This window comes from Pseudorasbora parva, chromosome 2 (assembly GCF_024679245.1).
Source record: "Pseudorasbora parva isolate DD20220531a chromosome 2, ASM2467924v1, whole genome shotgun sequence".
Lineage (NCBI taxonomy): Eukaryota > Metazoa > Chordata > Actinopteri > Cypriniformes > Gobionidae > Pseudorasbora > Pseudorasbora parva.
The window spans coordinates 36,540,303-36,562,891 of record NC_090173.1 but is presented as its reverse complement, the minus strand read 5'-3'; the positions used below and the strand labels follow the sequence as shown (position 1 = coordinate 36,562,891).

Here is a 22,589-nt window from a genome sequence, read left to right as displayed (position 1 = left end):
ATATTTCGCATTATGAGCCAAAGCTGATCATGTTGTCATCAATATTATTTATTATATATTTAATAATATTATATATTATTAAAAAATTATAATAATATCTAGCTTTTTTTCACATTTTCACTGAAAAAAATTGGTAGGCCTATCTTTAAAAAGCTACCGCTGCTATCCAAGAAACGATCAGTGAAGGATTCTGATACCATATTATATACAGTATAGGCTGTACATAGGCTGCCTAAAGGCCCACAGTCGTCTATATGGGCGAGTGTTGTCTCGTAGCCTACACTCGGGGCAGCATTGGGCTCGTGTCTAGGTGAGTCTTTAGTTAAGACGCACCCACCGCTCTATGCCACTCCCTTCCAGGTAAAATGGTAACGGAGAGCTCCTTGCTTCGCGCTGCTTACCTATGAAACAAACGAAAACACTTTAACTCTTCCAAACGCTTCATTTAGACGGCTGTTCAACAATTCAACAGTCACAAACGACCAAAATAACTATAAAGCACCCTGGAGATGGAGGCAGCGCCGGGCGGTCTCGGACGCTGTTCTTGCGCGTTCTGGCTCGCAGTGGCTTTCGACGTTCTTGGTCTCATCATATTATTGCTTGGCGTGTTTGGAGATTTTTTTTTCTATGACTTTTTGATATATGCGGGCGCCATCATCATTTTCCTGAGTCTCATCTGGTGGGTTTTCTGGTACACGGGTAATATTGAGGTGGCTCCCGAGGAGCTTGAGGATGATGTGGGTTTGCTGAAGAAGGGCAGAGGTTTGGCAGGTGTGGTCAGGAGGTTCTCCAGTCGCCTCTCGAGCGGAATCAGAAACTCTTTCAGGAGAAATCAGGGAACCCGAGGTCAAGGGGCATTTCCCGGTCAAGCAAGGCACAGAAGAGAAGGCGGCCAAGTAGTACCAGTGGCTTTTGCAATGACCTCTCAGGAAAATGTGAGCACTGTGTCCGCGGCAGTGACAGAAACACAGGCCGTATGAAACATCATGTAGCTACAGGTTAATACAATTTAATTACGTTTGATTATCTGCATTGTATCGGTATAATACACAATTACAATGCCCACTTCACCGATTATCAATTAATGTTTGAAATTAATTGTTTTAAACTAGACTAGGCTACTCAATGTGTGTTTTTAAATGTTTTATGACATTGTTTTATGAATACGTCATAACGTGTTCTTGATATTGCCCTTGTATGAAAATTGGTCATATGCGCAAAGAAAACGTTAAAGAAGTGACTTTGAGGAAGTGTTTGCATCTTAAGTAAGGGTAGATCTCACTCTGTTAAACATCAACCATGAAACCAACAATATCTCAGTTTAACAGTGGAGAGATGCAATGACAGATATCTTCATATTTAAGAATATATTCAGATAAATTCTGCTAATGCAAGATGTGAACATTTTTATAACCTGATGATATATAGGCCTGACTTGTTTATTTGAGTGTGATTCTGCATTGTTGTAAAGGCAATAAAATAAGGTAGCAATATAAAGTATTTAAAAACTATAATATGTATGAAAGCACATTTTTAAGTGGGTTCAACAAGGATAAATATAGTTTTTAAATAAAAATGTATATGTTTGAACATGTTCTTATTTTATTTTGACAGGTTACAGAAGAGGATATTCAACCATATGGCATTACCTAAGTGGAGATTTGTTTTTCTCCTGTTAAAACATACTTTCTTTCTTTTTTTTACTTTGGTGCATGATTTTATTCAAGATGTTTACAATTAAAGTACATTTTGTATTATTTTGTTGATTTAATTGATTTTGTGCTATGTACTATACACTGAAATTATGCACTGGAAAAATGGCTATACGTCAAAATAAATACAATTATGTTTTCCTACAATTGTGTAATTTGTATCTGGATCTGATTTAAAGATTTCAGCAAACATGAAACCCTTTGAAACACTAGAAAAATACTTTTTCTAGTGTTCTGCTTTTATTGAATCTCGCACATCTCTACTGTACAACCTTTGGACAGCGAGAAGTGTTATTAGGTTTGCTTCCTCTTATCTTTGTTTGCTCATACCAATTTAGAATCAGGAGGTGTAAATGAAGCAGATGGGTGGCAGACAGTTTGATCGTTAACTCAGCGACAGTCATCTCTTTTTACACAACAGTTTACTACGTTCAGCTTTCAGGTGGAGCTAAGCTATACCTTTATGTAATTTCAGAGGTGTTCATGCTCTAGGCTGTTTAAAAAATGCCTAGCTGTTTAAAACACTTAAGCTAAACCAAATAATCTGGATATGTTTGTTGATGGTATGTTTTCCTAAACTTTTACAACATAGTAGCCTACACTTGGGCCTGGTTTAACAGACAGGGTTTAGAGTAAGCCAGTTCAATTAGGGCATTTAAACATGCCTTAGAGAAAAACATTAAATTTGCATGTTTTTGATCAAAACAGCGCACTGACATATTTTAAGACATGCCAGTGAAAGTTGCTTTCAGTTAAAACAGCTCAAACATGCATTTTAGTCTGGGATGGTTTACTTCTTGTCCTAGCTAGCGCACACGTTGAAGGTTAATATTGTAATTTACAATAGGGTGAATCTTTTGAAAGAATATGCTCTGGTCATATTTCACAGTAAAATTGAAAGAAAAATAAGAAATTATATATATTTAATATATTTTAAATGTGACCATTTTTGACTCCAATGTCCCAGGGGTCTTCAGTGAGGGGTCCAACAATTAGCCTATTTGATCTCACACAAGTTTGACAAAAAATACAATGTCATGGGATATTGCAGGCTAAATTAAAATTCTGTCATTATTTACTCACTTTCATGTTTCAAACCGAATTACTTTCTTACTGAATTTCCTACTTCTGTATACAAACATAATAAATTGTGAAAAATGTCTCAGTCAAAACGATAATATGCCTACTGCTATGACTTAAAATTCGACACTCTATCTAATGGCTGTGCCTGCAACATGCTTTCTACCGTAACAACTGAGTATACACGGCATTTATCGAGATATTACACTTCAAACCAATAGGTGGCAGAACATTTTATTTCTAGAGCACAAAAGAACTAAACAGGCTACTTCCGTAATAACAATCATAGAGCGGAATGAGAACTTCCGGTTGGAAAGACCTCGGCATGGTTGCGCATGTGATTTTTTCGATATCTAATTTTATTATATCTTGTTTTGAATAAACGTTAATTGGTAAGTTGTGTTCTTTTATTTCGCATGATGTTGTCGGTTTAATAACTACGTCTTTAACGATACTTATTATCTTCATACAGCATTTGTCTTTTTATTGTTTATCTTTCCTTGTGTAACGTTATATGGAGGCAGTGGGTATAATTTACTGAATAAATTGTGAAGTGGATTTAGTTGTTATGTGTCAAGTGTCATTGACTCATGTCTTTTGTTTTGTGTTCTCAGAATAAAAGTGTTTGCGATACATAATGGAAGTTGAGGACAGAGATTTCCTAAATTCACCTCCAGTGAAAACTGTGCGTTTTGGAGGCTCTGTTGCCAATACTTTAGCTAAACTACAACAGGCGAGTAGGGCCAGATTATACATACAATATAAAGCTACTAATACATTTCACTGTCTGTTAAACATCCCCTGACATGTCTGATGTGACATCTACAGGGCGACACAAGTGACTATGAATTGATAAAACATCAGCTCTCAGATCCAGACATTAAGGCAAGTATGTTTTTAATACATATTTCAGGGTTCCCATGCTCAATTCTGTTCATCTCATTTTAGTTTTGTTTGTATGGTGACTTATTAGTAGTTTATTTTCAATAATAGTGTTGGTGTTGCAAAGTTCATTAATCATGAAATTAATTAAATTCAGCTATAAAGCAATTTTAAGTCATAATGTTTCAAGTTATAGTGATATTCATTTTGTAGGTGATTTTTTTCCCCCCACTCAAGTTGCATTTCAGTTCATTGGTCAAACAGACTCACAAATTAGTATTAATGCTGATGTTTGATTCATTACCAAACAAAATAATGTTTAAAAATCCTCATTTATTAAGCACAAATGATTGGTCTGGGAATCTTGGAGTTTGTTTAAACATGCACATTAGAAATTATCGTTCTGTTTTATTATATATCTCATTGTAGGATGCTCAAATCATCAGCTGGTTGCAGGAATTCAGAGTCTGTGTCACTCAACTGGGCAAAGATCATGAGCAATTAATATATACTCTTTTGGTAAGTGAAATGGTAATATGCCAAATGCTAATACAATACAGTCAGGTCACTTTCGATGTAACATATGAAATGTTTCCCCATTCAGAAGCTGCCATGGCTTGGTCGCAGTCAGGCTGTTGTGGAAGAATATCTGGCTTTTCTGAGTAACCTAGTGTCGGCCCAGACAGTATATCTTAGAGTCTGTCTCAGAATGGTTGTCTCTAATTTTGCTCCAAGTAAGATTAATTATGATTTTTTGTTAATGCTTCACTCTTCATTCACTCTGTTTAGACCACCTAAAATCATGTTGTTGATTTTTTTTTGTGTGTGTGCCTTTTTCCCCCAGAGAGAATAAGAATCCAAGACGGAAATGTGGATATTTCAGATTCTGATGACGAAGATGAAAGTTGGTTTATTTTGTTATATAACTTCTTGTGATTTAATTTGTGCTATTGACTATTAGGCCTGTCGCAGTTAATTCATTAATCGTATGGTCGTGGTTATTCTATCGAATCACAATTATTTGATGTTAAATTACTATTTCATTTTTCCATACCAATGAAAATTTAAGCACCTAAAAATGGCATCAAAAGAACGCTGTTATAAAGTACATAAGATAGTCAAAGGTCTTTCTTTATATGAAATTAATGCTTTTGTGTTTTATCAGACTGCATTATATAATAATATTATTTAAAAAATGTGCCTTTATAAATATTGCTAAAAAAATCCTTTAGGTGACAAGAACTAAACAAAATTAAATGGTTAATCACAATTATTTGTATGACAATTAATCATCATCACAAAATTTTACAAAATATTATAGTAATTGCAATAACTATATAATAATAACTATTAATATAGTAATAACTAGGTACTAAACCTGAACCTAACCTTAACCCATGTAGTTACCTTATATTACATGCACATTCTTAGGTAAGTGCATGTAACCGCACATACTGTAAAATAAAGTGCAATGTGCAACCAATAATTTTATTCAGCAAGGACTTGTTAAATGGATCAAAAATGACCGTAAAGATGTTTATTATGTTAAGCTTTGGTGAGCATAAGATACTTCTTTCAAAAACATTAAAATATCATGCTTGCTTCAAACTTAAAGGTCCCTTTCTTCACATGTTTTCGAAGCTTTGATTGTGTTTACAGTGTGCAATATAACATGAGTTCATGTTTCGCGTGTAAAAAAACACAGTATTTTTCACACAATTTACTTATCTGTACAGCGCCGTTTCCTCTGTCCTAAAAACCTGAGAAGATTGATGATTTCCTTGTTCTATGAAGTCCCTCCTTCAGAAATATGTAACGAGTTCTGATTGGGCCAGCGCTTTCCGTGTTGTGATTGGACAGCAGCTTAGAGCGCTTTGCCCGGAAAGGTTCCGCCTCTTACCATAATGGGGAGATGCAAGCGCTGAATGCGCGCTCTTCTCCATGTGGGAGAGCAACAACACCACGCCCCATATTTTGCGTGTTCTTGTGGACGTGTAATTTGTGGTTAGTCAACAAACGGTTCTAGTGACGTCATTCCTGAAGGAAGTGCAGGGGTGTAGTCCAAACCGGCCGTTCGCTGTAAGCTTTGAAAGGGAACTTCTGTTAAATAAAATATCTCGCTTGGCATTGAACTTTGAGCTTTATAATTTTACAGGTATTATTTATGCTCTAACAGCAACATTACACACTAACTAAAGTTTGAAAGATGGGGTCGTGAAGAACGGGACCTTTAATTAAAAACCTAATAATTGTTTTCTATCAGTAATTGTATCTCGGCTGTTAACCACCCTTTCTCTCAATATACTGTCATCGATCAATAAAACCATATCAATGGGCCACTAATTAACCTTCTACTTCCCTCCATAATTCACTTTCTTTTACTTTTCAAATTCACACAGATCTGCCGAGGACATTTGATCAGTGTCATCAAGCTTTACAGCTGATTACAAAATATGTTCCATCGTAAGTGTCTTACAAAATCCACAAAAGCTTCTTTTAATGTTTAGCAGTCACTAATAATCACTGCCTTGCTCTTTCAGAACCAGTCGATTCCTGATGCCAATCCTCTCTGAGAAGTTCCCTTTTGTGCAGAAGTCATCCAGAACACTTGTGAGTTATGTGGAGAGGTTTTCCACCGCATTTAAATCCAGTACTTGAGTAAAGTAATGTGATTACTTGTGTGAATTTGATTGTACTGAGGCTGTGTTATCTGCCCACACAGGAGTGTTATGTGCACAACCTGTTCAGGGTTTCTGTCTACATCCCTGACCTGAGGAGAGACATCTTGGAGCTCATCATCAGCAAGATGCTCACGCTAGATGTAAGGAAGCTTGTGTTCTGGCACTGCACTGATGCCGTGGCATCCATGCAGATGATTGACTGCTGGTTTTGACATTTAGGTTAGTGCACCACGGAGTGAGATTGAAGAAGTGGAAAGTGGAGCTCAGCAAGATTCCATTGGCGCATCGCAGGATGACTGCCTTTTCAACATGGTGAGTCCAAAACACTCCATCAAAGCTAGATGCAGATCTATAGAACAAAAATGTATGACAGACTTTCTTCTGTGAAACCTTGTAGAATGTAACATAGTCACTATTTTACTTGCAGTGAATGTGAACTGGAGCTTTGAAGCTCATAAAAGAGGCAGGTTTATCATAAAAGTAGCCTTTACAAGAGGTCTTTAACACTGCTCCTAGGGATCAAACACACCTGAACTAGCTAATCAAGCTCTTCAGAATGGCTTGAAATCACAAGTGGAAACAGGTTGGATGTAAACTTTGCAGAGCAATGGGTCTCCAGGAGCAGTGTTAAAGACCTCTGGACTATATAACTTGTTTTTGAAAACAACGCAGCAGGGGCCTGTACCATGATGGTAGTTTAACAGACTCAGGGTTACAGGATTAGTTTTGAGTTGACATAAACCGAACCAATGTATTCAGGCTTTGTTGGTCCCATAATGCTGATCATCTGCTTTATCTGTTAACTCAGGCTTTGATCCTGAGTTCAGGAGTTTAGCTGTGACATCAGCAGTGAACAGCCAATCACATGCTGCAGTTTAGTGATGTGACATCAGCAGTGAACAGCCAATCACACCCTGCGGATCAGTGGCACTGAGATTCACTTCTCGCGAGAGAAGCAGTGAGGTTCATTTCTCTATTCTGCAGATGATTACATGATTGAAAAATATTAAGAATTAAAAAAAATGTACACAGCAAGAAGAAAAAAGCTGTCTATGAAAGTGGACGACTTAAAAAATATATTATACGTCAATGCAATTAAAAGTTACTTTAGTAGATATTGAGAACATTTTACTTTTAAGATCAGTAATCTTTTTTAATAGTAGTAGAAACAGGGGGAGTGGCTTTATTGCATCAGAGGTGTGACCCTTTACTCACAGCTGATTGGTCCGATTTCAGCTTGAGATCTTTTATTTACATTTACATTTAATCATTTAGCAGAGGCTTTTATCCAAAGTGACTTACAAAAAAGGGGAGAGCAATAGAAGCAACGAAACAAACAAGGCCAACAACCTGAAAGAGCTGTAAGAAGTCTCAATTAATTAGCACATTACACAATTAAAAAAAATTTTTTTTTTTTTTTTTATAGCCATCTACAATAGCCACCTACAACAAAAACTCACGTACGCAAAATACAGAACACTGGATTTTGATAGCCATGATGACAACCCATTGGGACTAAGGCTGTTGCCCCAGCTGTTGTCGTTAATGCAGATTCAGTGGCCCAATGGGTTGGTTTTGTATGGCATTCTAGCTAAACGCGCAGCAATAGCCATCGACAACAAAAACTCTGCAAAATACAGTACACCGGATTTTGATAGTTATGATAACTATGTAACATACCCGCCTGAAGGCACAAATTCGGATGATAAACGTAGATATGATCCAGGAGTGTGCGCTTTTTGGTCGTTGCTGTGGTGATCAGTAAGTGCTATTCTGTATTGGTCAAGTGCAATTGGAAAAGATGTGTCTTAAGATGTTTTTTAAAAATGGCTACAGACTCAGCAGCACGAATTGAGATCGGCAGGTCATTCCTCCAGGTGGGAACGGTCCAGGAAAATGTCTGTGAGAGCGATTTCATGCCTCTTTGGGATGGAACCACGAGGCGCCGCTCGCTCACAGAACACAAGCTTCTGGAGGGTGTGAGTCTGAACAAGTGAGTTTAGGTATATTGGTGCAGAGCCAGTGGTTGTTTTGTAGGCGAGAACTAGTGCCTTGAATTTGATGGGAGCAGCCATTGGCAACCAGTGCAGTCTGATGAAGAGAGGCGTAAAGGAGAGAGGCTCATTAAAGACCACTCTCGCCGCTGCATTCTGGATCAGCTGCAAGGGTTTGATAGTGCATGCTGGAAGCCCAGCCAGAAGAGCATTACAATAGTCCAGTCTGGAGAGAACAAGAGATCTAACCAGGAGTTGTGCAGCCTGTTCTGATAGGAAGGGTCTAATCTTTCTAATGTTGTATAAAGCAAATCTGCAGGACCGGGCTGTTGCAGTAATGTGGTCAGTGAAGTTTAACTGGTCATCAATCACAACTCCAAGGTTCCTGGCTGTCCTGGATGGAGTTATGGTTGATGAACCAAGCTGAATGGAGAAATTTTGACGAAGTGCTGGGTTGGTTGAGAAAACAAGTAATTCTGTCTTTGCAAGATTGAGTTTAAGGTGATGCTCCTTCATCCAGTCAGAAATGTCTGTCAGACAGGCAGCTATACGAACATTGACTGTAGGATCATCTGGTTGAAATGAGAAGTAGAGTTGAGTGTCATCAGCATAGCAGTGATAGGAGAAGCCGTGTTTCTGAATGACAGAGCCTTATGATGACAAGTAGATGGAGAAGAGAAGTGGTCCAAGCACTGAGCCCTGGGGAACCCCAGTAGCTAGATGATGTGACTTAGGGTGCGTTCACACTTGTCATGTTTGGTTCGATTAAAACGAACCCTGGTGCGGTTGCTCGGTTAGTGCGGTTCATTTGAACATATGTGAACGCTGCCATCCGAACCCTGGTGCGCACCAAACAAGCGGACCGAGACCGCTAAAAAGATGGGTCTCGGTCCGCTTCCAAACAAACTCTGGTGCGGTTCGATTGATATATGAACGCAACACGGACCAAAGACATGTAAACGGACCAAAAACCGGACGTAATGTCACAAGATGCGACGCATAATGCAGCTGATTTGACGACGCGGAAAGATCGGTGTATCCAAAATGAGTAACTTTAACATTAGAGGGCAAACGTGGAGCAACGAGGAAATGCCTAATCAATATTTGGTCAGACGAGCATGTTTCGAAAATGCTAAAACACACAAAAAGCATACCTTGCTCTTCTCATCAAAGTTCATGTGTTGCCCATTATTAGCAGGTACAGACGACAGAACGGCCGTCTCTTTTCTGCACAACGGAGGAAATCCTGCTGCTGTTTTGAAAGTTTTGAACATTTTATGAGCTCTTCATGAGTTCTCAGCGGGTAAAAATAATGACACATGTACACGCATAAAATGATCGCGTTTAATCCAGCACACAGCGTTGTTTTGAACATTTCATGAGCTCTTCATGAGTTCTCTGGTAAAAAAAATAATGCCATATGTGTTACACGCATAAAATGATCGCGTTTAATCCAGCACACAGCATTGTTTTGAATGTTTTGAACATTTCATGAGCTCTTCATGAGTTCTCTGGTAAAAAATAATGCCATATGTACACGCATAAAATGCCCGCGCGTGTAATCCGCACACAGCATTTTTGAATGTTCGGTAAACGAGCTCCTACGGCATATAAGCCGACCAATCAGGTTGTGACCGTCTCCCTGTGCCTTTGGTTCGGTAACCGAACCAAAGTAACCGAACCAAACTAACCGAACTACAAGTGTGAACGCACCCTTAGACACTACACCTCTCCATGACATCCTGTAGGACCTACCAGAGAGGTAAGACCTGAACCCCTGGAGAGCAGTTCCTGAGATACCCATCTTCTTAAGAGTTGACAGGAGAATCTGGTGGTTAACTGTGTCAAAAGCAGCAGACAGATCCAGCAGAATGAGCAATGAGGATTTGGAAGCTGCTTTTGCCAGTCTCAGTGCCTCAGTTACCGAGAGCAAGGCAGTCTCAGTCGAGTGGCCGCTTTTGAAGCCGGATTGGTTGTCCAGGAGGTTGTCCTGTTCAAGAAACATAGAGAGTTGATTGAACACAACTCCCTCAAGGGTCTTTGCAATGAAAGGCAGAAGGGATACCTGTCTGTAGTTTTCTAAAAGTGCTGGATTCAGAGAGGGTTTCTTAAGCAGTGGGGTTACCCGAGCCTGCTTAAATGCTGTGGGAAAGGTTCCTGTGTGAAGAGAAGTGTTGACAATGTGAGTGAGTGCGTTCTTATCCAGAACATAACCTGCCCTGGAGCAGGTTAGCCGTGGAGTGTAAGTTACTATGGTGATGAACACAGCAAAAAGCCAAACCACTTTAATAGTACCTAAAACCCAGGATTGGCACAAACTAAGCTTAAACTGATCTGGCTAGCCAGCTAATCCGGCTGGTACAGGCCCCAGGTTTGAATGAGGGACAGGGTTTACACGTTCATTGCATAGTTTTCTTTTAATGAGATGTACTCTTAATATATGGTTGTTTCAGGATGAGGAAGAGGACTCTCCACTGAATTCAACACCTGATGGAGGAGAAATGGTCCATCCTGTGGCAGAGAGACTGGACACATTGATGACTGTCCTGCTGGCTTACATTAAAGATGTTTGCCATGTTAACGGTCAGGACATTAGCATTTTATAAACTCAAGAGTGTTGTTGTTTTAGGGGTTGTTGGTCAAGAAGAATGTTTAATCACAACTCAAATTTAGCCCTTTTTTAGAAAAGAAAACAAAAATACAACCTTTCAAATATTTGGGGCCTGTACGACTTAATAGTAACTAAATCAATATTTTTTTTCAGTGGGGTCACATTAAATCATTAATCATTAAGGCATTAACATGTTACAAAAGATTTCTGTTTTAAATAAATACATTTTTATTCCTCAAAAGAATCCTGAAAAAAAGTATTATGATCATCCTCATATTAGAATGATTTTTGAAGGATCATGTGACACTGAAGTATTGATGCTGAAAATTCAGCTTTGACATCAAATAAATAAATTACATTTTAAAATGGAAAACAATTATTTGAAATTGTAATGTTTTACAATTCCACTGTTTTTACTGTGTTTTTAATTAAATAATTGCAGCATTGGTGAGCATATGAGACTTTTTTCCAAAACAAAAGTCTCCGGCCCCAAACGTTTGAATGATTGTGTGAGCCAATCTGTGTGTAAGACAGCAGAATATACATACCTTCATGTAAAGAAGGGCAAATTAATACTGGTGAATTTTAATTATTTTTATTAATGACATGAATTGTTAATATATGCTTTAATATGATTAATTTTCCTAATCTTTCCTTTTTTGTTGTTGTTTTTCCCAATCTCATTAGGCTTGTTAGATATTGAGAAAACCAAAGCTCTGTACAGAGACCTGCTGTGTGTGTTCGATAAGGTGGTGCTTCCCACTCATGCTTCCTGTCACGTGCAGTACTACATGTTCTACCTGTGCAGCTTCCGTCTGGTAAGTTCCCACTTCTCACTCATTTACACAAACAAAAAGAATACGTACACATAAACATTTTTTTTATTGTTCAGGGTTTGGCTGAAGCTTTTTTGGATCACCTATGGAAGCTGTTACAAGGCCCTAATCAGCCCCCCATCCTGAGACAGGCCGCTGCTGGGTACATGGGCAGCTTCATGGCAAGAGCCAAGTTTTTGCCAGTGTCGTACGTGACTTTATTATGCACTTTTATCTTATCCAGTACACTGGCATTCAATATTTAATCATCTTTCTTGGCAGTGGTTTGCTACCTCGATTAGGTAATAAAACTTTAATGCCTCTTTGTTGGTGTCTGAGAAAGAAAAGGTGTTGATTGAACATGGGTGCCTTTATTTGTCAAAACATAATTTGAAACCTACACTTCAAAACCGGTGCTGTAAATTTCCCTCTTTTCCATAGCACAGTCAAGGCCTGTCTGGACCTGTTGGTTCCCTGGTTGCACCTTTACATTGACAGTCAGGACTCGGGATCCAAAGCATTCTGTGACGTCAGTCTCCATGGCCCCTTTTATACAGCCTGCCAGGCTGTGTTTTACACACTGATCTTCAGGCACAATGCCATTCTGGAGGGAAATCTGAAGAAGGGTCAGTTTAAATATGAAAATCATTTAATGTTGAACTTATGTTTTGTGTCTGGGTCAATGAAACCAGAATTATTATTTTTTGCCCTGATATATTAATTGATTTTAAAATGCATGCACAAACAGTGACTACTTTTTGAATGCATTTTATTTTGAATTTTAAATTCATTTAGATATTTAGAAGGTCATAAAGTCAAAAGAAATTCTGATAACATAATGAAGAAAAAAAAGCTTATTTAAGGGTGCTTTCACACTAGCAATCATTCATTGATGCAAACGTACTGTGGTTTGGACCCAAATAATGGTTAGAGAGTCAGATTTGTAACCGGAAGTTCACGAGTTCGAGTCTGAGTGCCTGCGGGAAATATAGGGGGGCAGTGGATGAAACGGCATTCTCTTCTACTTTCATTACCCACAACTGAGGGACCCTTGACCAAATGCTCCCTAGATGCCACAGCAAAAATGGCTGCCCACTGCTCAAGGATTGCGTGTTCAATACTCACTACTGTGTGCGCGCACATGAATATGTAAAAATGCACAGTGCAAATTCAGAATATGGGACACCAAAGTTGGCTACAAGTCATGCCACTCACTCATTCATAATCCAGTAGGGGGAGCAATCAAACTCTGGTTCAGACCAGGCAATCGAACCAAGTGTGAAAGCACCCTCAAGGATTAAAGTCCTTTCTTTATTAAAATATCTGAACAAAAATGCTTCATTGTGTATTAATATCTAAAAACGTTTGTCTGCCTAATCAAACTCAAGCAACCAACATGCAGAAAAAAGGGAAAGATAAAAAGATAACCCCCGCGGACCCTCATGACTGTGTGTCAAGGTCCATAAGTCTTTTAAAATGTCAGATTATGCTCTACAGCAAGGCAAGTTCAGTTCAGGTTATAAAATGTTGTGCTACTCCTCCAAAAATGTAATTTATAGTAGAATTAATACAAGCATGTTATTACTTTTTAATTGGATTGTTTGAATTTTTTTAGAAAAATAAATAAATATATATATGTATATATATAAAATGAGAACTAACATAAATTAAAAGAGTACATATCAAATACTTTGACAAATGTGTGTTTAACTAGATTCCTTTTCTTTATCATGGCCCAGGGTTGGCGTATCTCCAGGGTCTGAATCTAGAGCGTATAGTGATGTGTCAGCTCAACCCACTGAGGGTCTGTCTCCCTGCTGTCACCAACATGTTTGCAGCCATCACCAGGTACAGCTTGAGAGAAATCGTTCATCAGGTTACAAAGCTTAATGACATAAAAGCATGACAAATGAAGGCAATTTCACCTGTCTGTTGGCAGGAAGTACCAGCTCGTGTTCTGTTACACCATCATTGAGCGGAACAACCGGCACTTTTTGCCAGTGGTGAGGAGTTCAGTGGGCGGCAGCACGGTGTCCACTAACACAAACCCTCTGGATACCTTCTTCCCTTTTGATCCATATCTCCTGAAAAGGTATGCAAATCATGTCCATTTCTATCGATCTCAACACTGGTATAATAGTTCACTGGATGCTTATTTATGTATCCTTTTTTACAACAGCTCTGGAAAACTCATTGAGCCAATCTATCAGGTGTGGGAGGAGCCAGCAGACTGTGTGATTGATGTGCCCAAAAACAAAGCAAGAAAGGTGACCCAGTGCATTCACAGTGTTCACAAAGAGGATTTGGATACTATAAATATTGACTTTTCTTCCCTATTGTGACCAGGGTTTGAGATTAACTTTTTTACTCACTGGCCAATTCGGCTACTAAATTTTAAAAGGGTTTGTTCTCCCAAAAATGAAATTTATGTAATTTATGACTCACCCTAATGTCGCTCCACACCCGTAAGACCTCTGTTCATCTTCAGAGAACAGTTTAAGATATTTTAGATTTAGTCCAACATATGTATCAAAGTATATGCACACTATACTGTCCATGTCCAGAAAGGGAATAAAAACATCATCAAAGTAGTCCATTCTGCACAATACATTGTATTTAATGTATCATGTTTACTCTTGAGTTAAGTATTTGTGCTAAATCTGCACTTACACGAACTTCCCTGCAGAGTGAGTATAGTAAACAATAAGTAACCCTGTCAAATTGGCTAGTGAGTTGACAGCGTTACCTGCCACATTTGTGTTAATTTCAAACCCTGACTGTGACGTATATTTCCAAGTGAAACAGCTTCTCTGACAAAATGTAGGGCGGGAATTGATTTTAGGAATTGATTGGCTGCTTGTGGTTTGCTATTGTTGTGATGTCATGTGAGTGACATGTTGTCCTGTCCTTGCACAGGGAAAGTTATTTTGATTAGGAAATATGTGCGCGGATACATTTATAATAAATAAAGCAATATTCCATAAAACCTGTTTTTAGTGTCCAAGGGTTTAAGTGTTTTTTTAGCCACTGTGGAAAAATAATGTTTTATCAAATAGATTTTTCTTGAACCCTTTTCCTGAATTTACTTTTCCAAAGGCAGAATTATCTGTTTTCACTGTTATATGCTAGGGGGTGCTATTATGCATCTCCTATATATATATATATATATATATATATATATATATATATATATATACATATATATATATATACATATATATATATAGATATATATAGATATATATATAGATATATATTAGATGCTCAGAGATATTCATACAACAAAATATTATATGGGCCATTACATTATTGTGAAAATAATCAAAAAAGCTGGCAACTTAAAAAAAAAAAATGCAGTGAGGAAAGAGTTAATAGATGTGAGAGACTATCTAATGACACTTATCTCACAGGGGTCTGAGGAGGAAGATGACTTTCTGCATGGAGAAACGCCTCAGGGAGATTCAATAGTGGGCATGACTCCGGGTTCTTATGACTCCCATCTGCACAGTCCGAGAAGCGTGGGCTCTCCCCCTGTCTCCTTCCTGCAGAGGCCTTTCTGATCCACCGTTGTAGTGATCAGCTGGTCACATATGGCTGTTCGGCCAGATTCACACCATGAGGGGGCGTTCGAGGACTGCTTGTGTTCGCACAGATCTTACAGGAGCCCTTGACACTTCAGCATTACTGACCTCAGTGTTTGTCAGTAGTTTTACCCTCCAATGCAGTTTAAAATGGGATCATGAAATACAAATATGTGTTTGTTGCATATTTTAGTTATATTGATAGTAACATGAAAGAAACATTGGTGACATTAGTAGACAGTATTTTTTTCTGATTTCAGGAGAAGCTGTCATCAAGACTATTGTAATGAAATTATCTATGGGATAATTTGAGATTTTGTTTTGTAATATTTTCAGCTTATTCTGAAATTATTGGAGTGAGTGGAATTGCCCAATGGTGTTTTGCATTGGTAAATGGGTGTCACTTCCCATGTTATGAGTTTGAGCTCTGACTTAACCGGTGTCTGTTTGTACAAAATATTTTGTAGGAAAAAAACTTAGAGAATTCCCCTATTTAAAGATGGAGTTCTCTGTTATTTGTTGAAATTTTATTGGAATTATTGGACTGTCGGTCGTATTCCGTACAAATTTCACAGCATGCACAGTGAAAATGTTTTGAATTGTTCTGTTTGTGCGACACAAGAGTTTTGCTTTACTCTCTAAAATAAATTTTGAGATGTATATTACTGTTCAAGTTTGGTATAAGGAATGTTTTTTTGAAAGGAATAAAAAAATAGTACAGCGGGGATACATTACATTAATTTAAAGTGACAGTTAAGACCCTTATAGTAATACAAACAAATTCTGTTTTAAAGAAATGCTGTTCTTTTGAGCCTTCTTTAATATATATCTATGCATGATTTGCTGGAAGGTCAAATTCAGTGATGCATCCTTAACAGAAATGTACAGCTGCGCATAGTCATATCTTGACGACTCACACAAGCTGTTCCAGATTACACAAGCATTAAACTGTGTCAGCATGCAACCCTTAGTACCCCCCAATTTTTTTGTTAAATATTGTACCATGAGCCAGCTGTGGCACAACAATGTACACTGGCACGTATGCACCGCTATTCCTCCAGGCACATAAGCATGAATGGATTTAAAAATAACAGACAATCCCTCTAGTATTTTAAAGTCTCAAAGCTCTACTGCATTCCACTGCACATAATCATACAAAAATACACATTACACATTTGTTCTGACTTTAATAAAAACATTACAAGAAAGATATTTAGGCCACACATATGATGCAATCTAGTTAAATCACAGGACTACATGTCAGCATTTGTAGAGCATGTGCTGTTATTAATATCAACAAACCATCTGCATAATTGTACACCTCTATCCTCAGGAAATGAATGACACCAGCTTATTACACATTGATATAGGTGATTGTAGATCCTATACGCCAAGACAAAACGGTTGAATACAGTGTGCTTATGAAAACAGTAACCTGAACCATGTGCATTGTTCAGCTGAATGGATGCATTCGGGGTGGAATATGACCCCTATTACTTGATTCTAGTGCCATGACAACCAAAATCCCCCTCAAAACTATCAGTATGGTCACGAGGACGCCACAGAAACAAGCCACTTAGGATCCCCCCTAAAGCACTTAACAGACCATACCTGATAGTAGTGCAGTGGGTCCTGGGTGACACTGGACTGACCTGTACCGAGAAAATGTCCAAGCACAGACTGGCGTGATCGGCAAATACATGATGAGGACATCGAAGGGTGCGACAGTGAGATTTACAAGGTTTATGATCGCAAGCGCCCACGTACTTAGAAGCGAGCTTGTCTATGTTTCTCTGCATAATAAAAGATTCGGACCGAAAATATAAAATCTTCAAAACGTCATAGCACTTCTCAGAACAGATACAAATAAGCATCATATCAAATGATGAAGAGTGGGGTCTGTCCCAAAGATCCCTAAATGAAATGTAATACATGTACTGTATAATATACCTAACTCTAACAGAGAGGTCAGCTGCACCTGTGTTTTCATTACAGAATGGGGAGATATACGCCTGAATGCTCTCGTTCTCATTCTGAAGAGATCATCTTCATAACTCTTCACCTGCTCTAAACGTGTTATGCACTGCACACGCTGACACACTTGAAATCGCATTTGAGCATCTCAAAGTCACCTCTGCTGTTAATGGTGCTGTTTGTGTTTCAGATTTCAGTCCCCTTGGTTGGTTTCTGCCTTTACATTATGACACTGAGTAATGCTACATGTTAAATAAGTACATGAACTGCTTTAAAAAATGAGTATCCGTTTGATCAGTAGAGCTCAGGCCTCTGATATCAATTGAACAATGAACTGAAGGAGTAAAAACCACACTGCAAAACTTCACAGTCTCTTATTTTCCACAGTATAGTTTCAGTTCAACCTTGATGTTCTGAATGAGCCCAGTTTGTCTGTCCGTTCCAGATACTCTACAGACCTCTCCGCTCTACTGTAGGACCGAGGACAGGAGGTTGTGGCCACTGAATGAGGCTACAGGAAAGAAGAGAGCATGATTGTAGATTTTGTGTGGCATTTATGTAAATCTGTCATATTTTACTGTAAATATGATACTCAGTCTGAAATAACTGTTGCTTATGAGTGCATTCATATGCCTATGCCATATTCCTTTCAGAGGGCACAGCTTTTTACAGTGAGAACTTCAGAGGTTAAAAGGGGTCAAAAATAAAACAAACATTCGGAGCCAGTGTGTAACGACTGACAATGTTGGACATCAGTTGTATCTTTACATAATCTAAATATATTTTTTGACTGTTAGTGATTTTTTTGTGCATTTGAAAGCATTTAATTTATTTGAAACGTATTATTTCTCTCTCTCTCTCTCTCTCTCTCTCTCTCTCTCTCTCTCGATAATACAAACCACACACATACTAATAAATATAGATTTGATGCGTGTTTACATAATATATATGTGCGTACTGTACAGTGCATGTGGAAACTATTCACAGTGCTTCACTTTTTCTACATTTTGTTATGTTACAGCATTATTCCAAATTTGAATAAATTAATTATTTTTCTCACAATTCTACAAACAATTCCCCATAATGACAATGTGAAAGAAGTTCTTTTACTCCCTACTTTGTTGACGCACCTTTGACACCAATTACAGCCTCAAGTCTTTGAGGATGATGCTAAAGCTTGGCACACCTATGTTTGGGCAGTTTCTCCCATTCTTCTTTGCAGGACCTCTCAAGCTCCATCAGGTTGGAAGGGAGTGTCAGTGCACAGCCATTTTCAGATCTCTCCAGAGATTCTCAATTTTATAAATTCGCAAAGTTTTCAAACAAACACGTTGTCATTATAGATTATTTGGTTTGTAGAATTTTGAGAAAAATAGTGAATTTAATCTATTTTGCAATAAGGCTGTAACATGACAAAATGTGGAAAAAGTGATGCACTGTGAATACTTTCACTTCCACTCATATATGTATATATTTAAGATTTTTTTATCTATACATATAAAATATTTATATATAATATAAATTATATAAATATATATTCAATATATGCATGTAAATATTTCTTAAATATATACATGAATGAGTGTGTATTTATATATACATAATAAAGTTTTTTCCCAATTGCTAACACACTAAAATAACAAAGCACAAATATTTAAACTGACACACGGAGAGCAAAACTCTATTCAAGTCTCCTAAAGTCTAAACCCATTTTCTGCTTTACACACATTTTGCAATTCAAAATTCAACTTTTTAAATGCACTGCACACGGTTTTCTGCATAAGACACAACAATCTGACATAAACTCACATGTTTGCCCTTTTAAAACACTGCCATTCCTGTACATTCCTGCCAATACATGAGCCAGCTGGCCAAACAACTCATTGGTTAATGGTTAACACTTCCATTGGGATGTAAGCACTATGAAAATACCACAGATGAGCACCTTTTCTTTTTTCTTTTTTTTCTTTTTTACAAAAATGGAAGACGTTGCAGAGAGAGGAAGAGGAAAAGGTAGGATTTTCTTCTTCAGGTTACTGTTTTTTGAGAGCATATTTTGTCCAATGTAATCTGCTGTGATTATGTTGCACTGCCTTGTTTGATGAAAATTAAAATAATACATGTTTCAACAGCATGCGTGTGTATCTGCAAATATTTCTGTGCATGTGAAGAGTCTGAAAATTTTCTACAATTTGAACTTCACATATTTATATATTTTAGTATTATGGCAAAGCCTAAATATGAGAGTGCTGTTCATTATGCTCAACAGTCTGTAGTTGGTTAGACAATAATCTGGTAATATGAATGAAGTGAGTGCCATTCCATACAAAAGTTTGATTTTGGTAATGCTATATGTAGTTTTGGTTGCAGTGCTTCATTTTGCAATATATGAGGTATTTTGCAGTTTGGACGCGTGGTTTTGTGAATTGTGTTAAGTATTTTGATAAAACAAGCCTAGTTTACAAAATTGTGTGTTAGCAATTAGAAATATGTAATTGGATCCATATATACATATATGGGTCGTAGTTCAAAAGTGTACCAGTAAACAAATGTATACAGAGTGGGCTATGTTATAGAGTAAATTTAAAATTCAGAATGATAATTCAAGACTATTAAAAAAACCCAGAGGTGAAGGGTCTTTAATGGCATTTTAATTTCCAGAATCAGTTTTTTTGCAGATCTGATTGTTTAATAACATTTAGTCCGGACAGCAAGATTCTGATGCAATGCAAAGAATATTGGTAGTGAAGTGTCCATGAGTTTTGTTAAAAAAAGGACGTTTTGAAATGCACTTTTGTTTGATTTGACCCTATGACAAGTCTGCTCTGATTGTTCTCCTTTCCAAATGGCATAATTAATGCCATTTAAAACAGTTGTCAAAAAATGAGCCATGTGACACCTGCATGTATGTTTGTCAAGTGTCAGACTGAATAACTGACAGACTTTGCAAGGGCCAGCAGTTATAGTGAAGGGTTTTGTGTCCAAGAAATGAACATTTGGCCTGAGCTTAACTCAGCTGACAGCAGCAGTTGAAGGGAAAAATGCTGATTGCTTCATAACACAACAAAAACGGCCACTCACTCTGAATCACAGTCCTCTTCAGCCTTCACAACGCATCCCTCTACGTACTGCGGTAATGCTGCAAAACAATCAAACATTTCATGAATAATAATGACATCACAGATGTGACAGCACAAGTTCAAATGATCCATTAGAACAAAAAGCCCAGAAACTGTCCCATTCTACCAGATTAGAGTCAGACTGAAAAGAGAGAGGCTTTGAGCTACTCAGATTAGACGGCCAGAACTGTTGATGATCTAATGCACATTTCTCACTTACTGTGATCCTCAGTGCAAAGTGAGCAGACACCATCCACAAGCTCTTTGGCCTCAGCTGCGAGCTGGCAGGCGGGGTCGGGGATCGGGGAGGGTGAGTCGGGGCTGTCAGCCGCTGGAGATGCCCGTGCGCTCCTGTAGGATGAGGAGGAGATGTCATGAACACTGACAGGGGAGACAACTACTACTTTCAACAAGTTTGGCTTGATAAACTTACCCATTTTCAATCCCAAATAAGCTTGTGTTGGTGAGAACTTTGTGGACATTCTGTAAAATCAGTGCAAATTATAAATTTATTGAAGGACCACTGATACCTATATTACAAAAGATTTTAAGTAAAAAAAAGAAAAAAAAGAAAAGTGGTTTGTTTTTACCTGAGCAAAGCCAAGGAGCTTTTTGTTGGAAATCTCCAAGTGTTTCCGTGTGAGTTCAGACTTTCTCAACTGGCTGTCAATGACGGTGAGCCTTCTGTTCAGGTCCATCACATCCTCCTGTGAAAAAAGGACCATTAATACCGTTTTAAAAACGTTAACTAAAAACCTTTTATGCATTTTAGCCATTAATTTAGACAACAGTGGCATTTTGGTGCCTAGAAACACCTACTGGAAAATGCATACTGAAAACACGTTACCGTCCCCATGAATTTGTGAAAATGGTGATGTCATGCGACTACATACTACGTTTTATAGGCATACGCAAGTACTTGACAACCAAAACAACAATAGCGGACTACAGGACTGTGTTTGTGCTACTCAAGATACTGAGTTTATTAATGCATTCTTTTACAGAACGGGGATCATTTTGACAATGTTGTCATATGTACACAAAACTTATCAAAACTTATGACTGTTGTCATGTAAACATCCTCCTAATCTATTACAAATCTTCTTTTTATTGAAATAAAGCTGAAATAAAATTAAATATAATTATTTGATGAAAAACTTAAGTTTATATATACACTAGTATAAAATATATACAAAAGTATAAAAATAACTAGAACTAGTATTGAAATAAAAATAAAAATAAATGAAAGCTACACAACTAGAAAAAAAACCTAAAAATGACAAAAAGCACAATTTATTAAATCAAACTACAGTTAAAACTGAAAAAAAATCAAGTTAACTTCAAATATTCATAAATAATATAATAGTGTATAAATAATATTAAAATAACACTGTTTAAAGTGTTCATCAAAAACTGGACAATGTTGTATTGGATAACAATCACATGGCAACTCATTCCAAAAAGTTGTCATTCATTGCATCATCTTGTAAATTTCTTTCAAATTATATGAATCATTTTTCAGCAAACAGAACGATGTGATGAAAGAAGAACATTTACCTTAGTAGCCTCAAGTCCTCTCTGTTTCTTTCCGGCTAGCTGGTTCTTCAGATCTTTAATTTCAGCCTCCAGGAGCTGAATGACCTCCTCGTAGTCTTGTTCGGCACTGTTAGTCTGTCTCTGAACAGCCTCTGCTACCTGGAGCTTACTCTTCAGACACTTATTCTCCTCCACTGTGGCCGTGGCCTTCTGTTTCATCCACACACGGAAACAAATTGACGGGTGGATAAATGTTTTAAATGTTCAGATGCTAATGCATCCTTTGGTATGCACAAATATAATGAAGTAAAATGGGCATCACAAAGTGTTGATGTATTAAGCTCTCATGCCTCTTAATATTTGGATGTGATATTTTGAGACATTTAACATTAGTCATATCAAAGTCACGTTTATTTGCGATTCCCCGGGCTTTACCTCAGCAGTCTTCTGCAGTTCCTCCTCAAGAGTCTTCTTACTGTCTTCTGTGTCTTTCAGTAACACCTGAAAGCAATGCAATGGATGTTTATGTCACAAAATCTTTCTGCACATAGGCTTATTTATGACACATGGAAGAAAAATAGATATTGTGACCACAAATTAACAA

General features: G+C 37.6%; 3 protein-coding genes across 8 annotated transcripts in view; 2 read left to right on the top strand and 1 right to left on the bottom strand.

Moving 5' to 3' along the window:
- Positions 1-307: 307 nt before the first annotated feature.
- Positions 308-1,859, top strand: si:dkeyp-72e1.6 (transmembrane protein 238-like). Its single transcript, XM_067418805.1, has 2 exons — positions 308-998; positions 1,615-1,859. Exon 1 carries the CDS (start codon positions 510-512, stop codon positions 978-980), a length of 471 nt encoding a protein of 156 aa, XP_067274906.1. The 5' UTR covers positions 308-509; the 3' UTR covers positions 981-998; positions 1,615-1,859.
- Positions 1,860-3,081: 1,222 nt separating this feature from the next.
- rrn3 (RRN3 homolog, RNA polymerase I transcription factor) lies at positions 3,082-16,320 on the top strand. Its single transcript, XM_067418800.1, has 18 exons — positions 3,082-3,184; positions 3,407-3,525; positions 3,621-3,677; positions 4,104-4,193; positions 4,279-4,408; positions 4,519-4,578; positions 6,074-6,137; positions 6,215-6,284; positions 6,397-6,495; positions 6,575-6,667; positions 10,803-10,932; positions 11,648-11,778; positions 11,853-11,983; positions 12,217-12,401; positions 13,515-13,623; positions 13,715-13,867; positions 13,955-14,042; positions 15,186-16,320. The coding sequence occupies exons 2-18, from the start codon at positions 3,430-3,432 to the stop codon at positions 15,333-15,335; spliced, it is 1,836 nt and encodes a 611-aa protein (XP_067274901.1). The 5' UTR covers positions 3,082-3,184; positions 3,407-3,429; the 3' UTR covers positions 15,336-16,320.
- A 207-nt stretch (positions 16,321-16,527) lies between these two features.
- The window catches only part of si:dkeyp-72e1.9 (syntaxin-binding protein 4), a 50,359-nt gene continuing 44,297 nt past the window's right edge, over positions 16,528-22,589 (bottom strand). For 4 of the 6 annotated variants that reach the window (XM_067418795.1, XM_067418796.1, XM_067418794.1 and 1 more), the window contains exons 16-22: positions 22,422-22,486; positions 22,007-22,205; positions 21,040-21,156; positions 20,883-20,932; positions 20,670-20,800; positions 20,412-20,469; positions 16,528-17,841 (exon numbers count right to left, since the gene is read on the bottom strand). In XM_067418795.1, the coding sequence (XP_067274896.1) occupies positions 17,781-17,841; positions 20,412-20,469; positions 20,670-20,800; positions 20,883-20,932; positions 21,040-21,156; positions 22,007-22,205; positions 22,422-22,486 (681 nt within the window). In that variant the 3' untranslated portion in view covers positions 16,528-17,780. Of the gene's footprint in view, positions 17,842-20,411; positions 20,470-20,669; positions 20,801-20,882; positions 20,933-21,039; positions 21,157-22,006; positions 22,206-22,420; positions 22,487-22,589 lie in introns of all 6 variants that reach the window. The other 2 variants (XM_067418798.1, XM_067418797.1) reach the window with 1 other exon arrangement.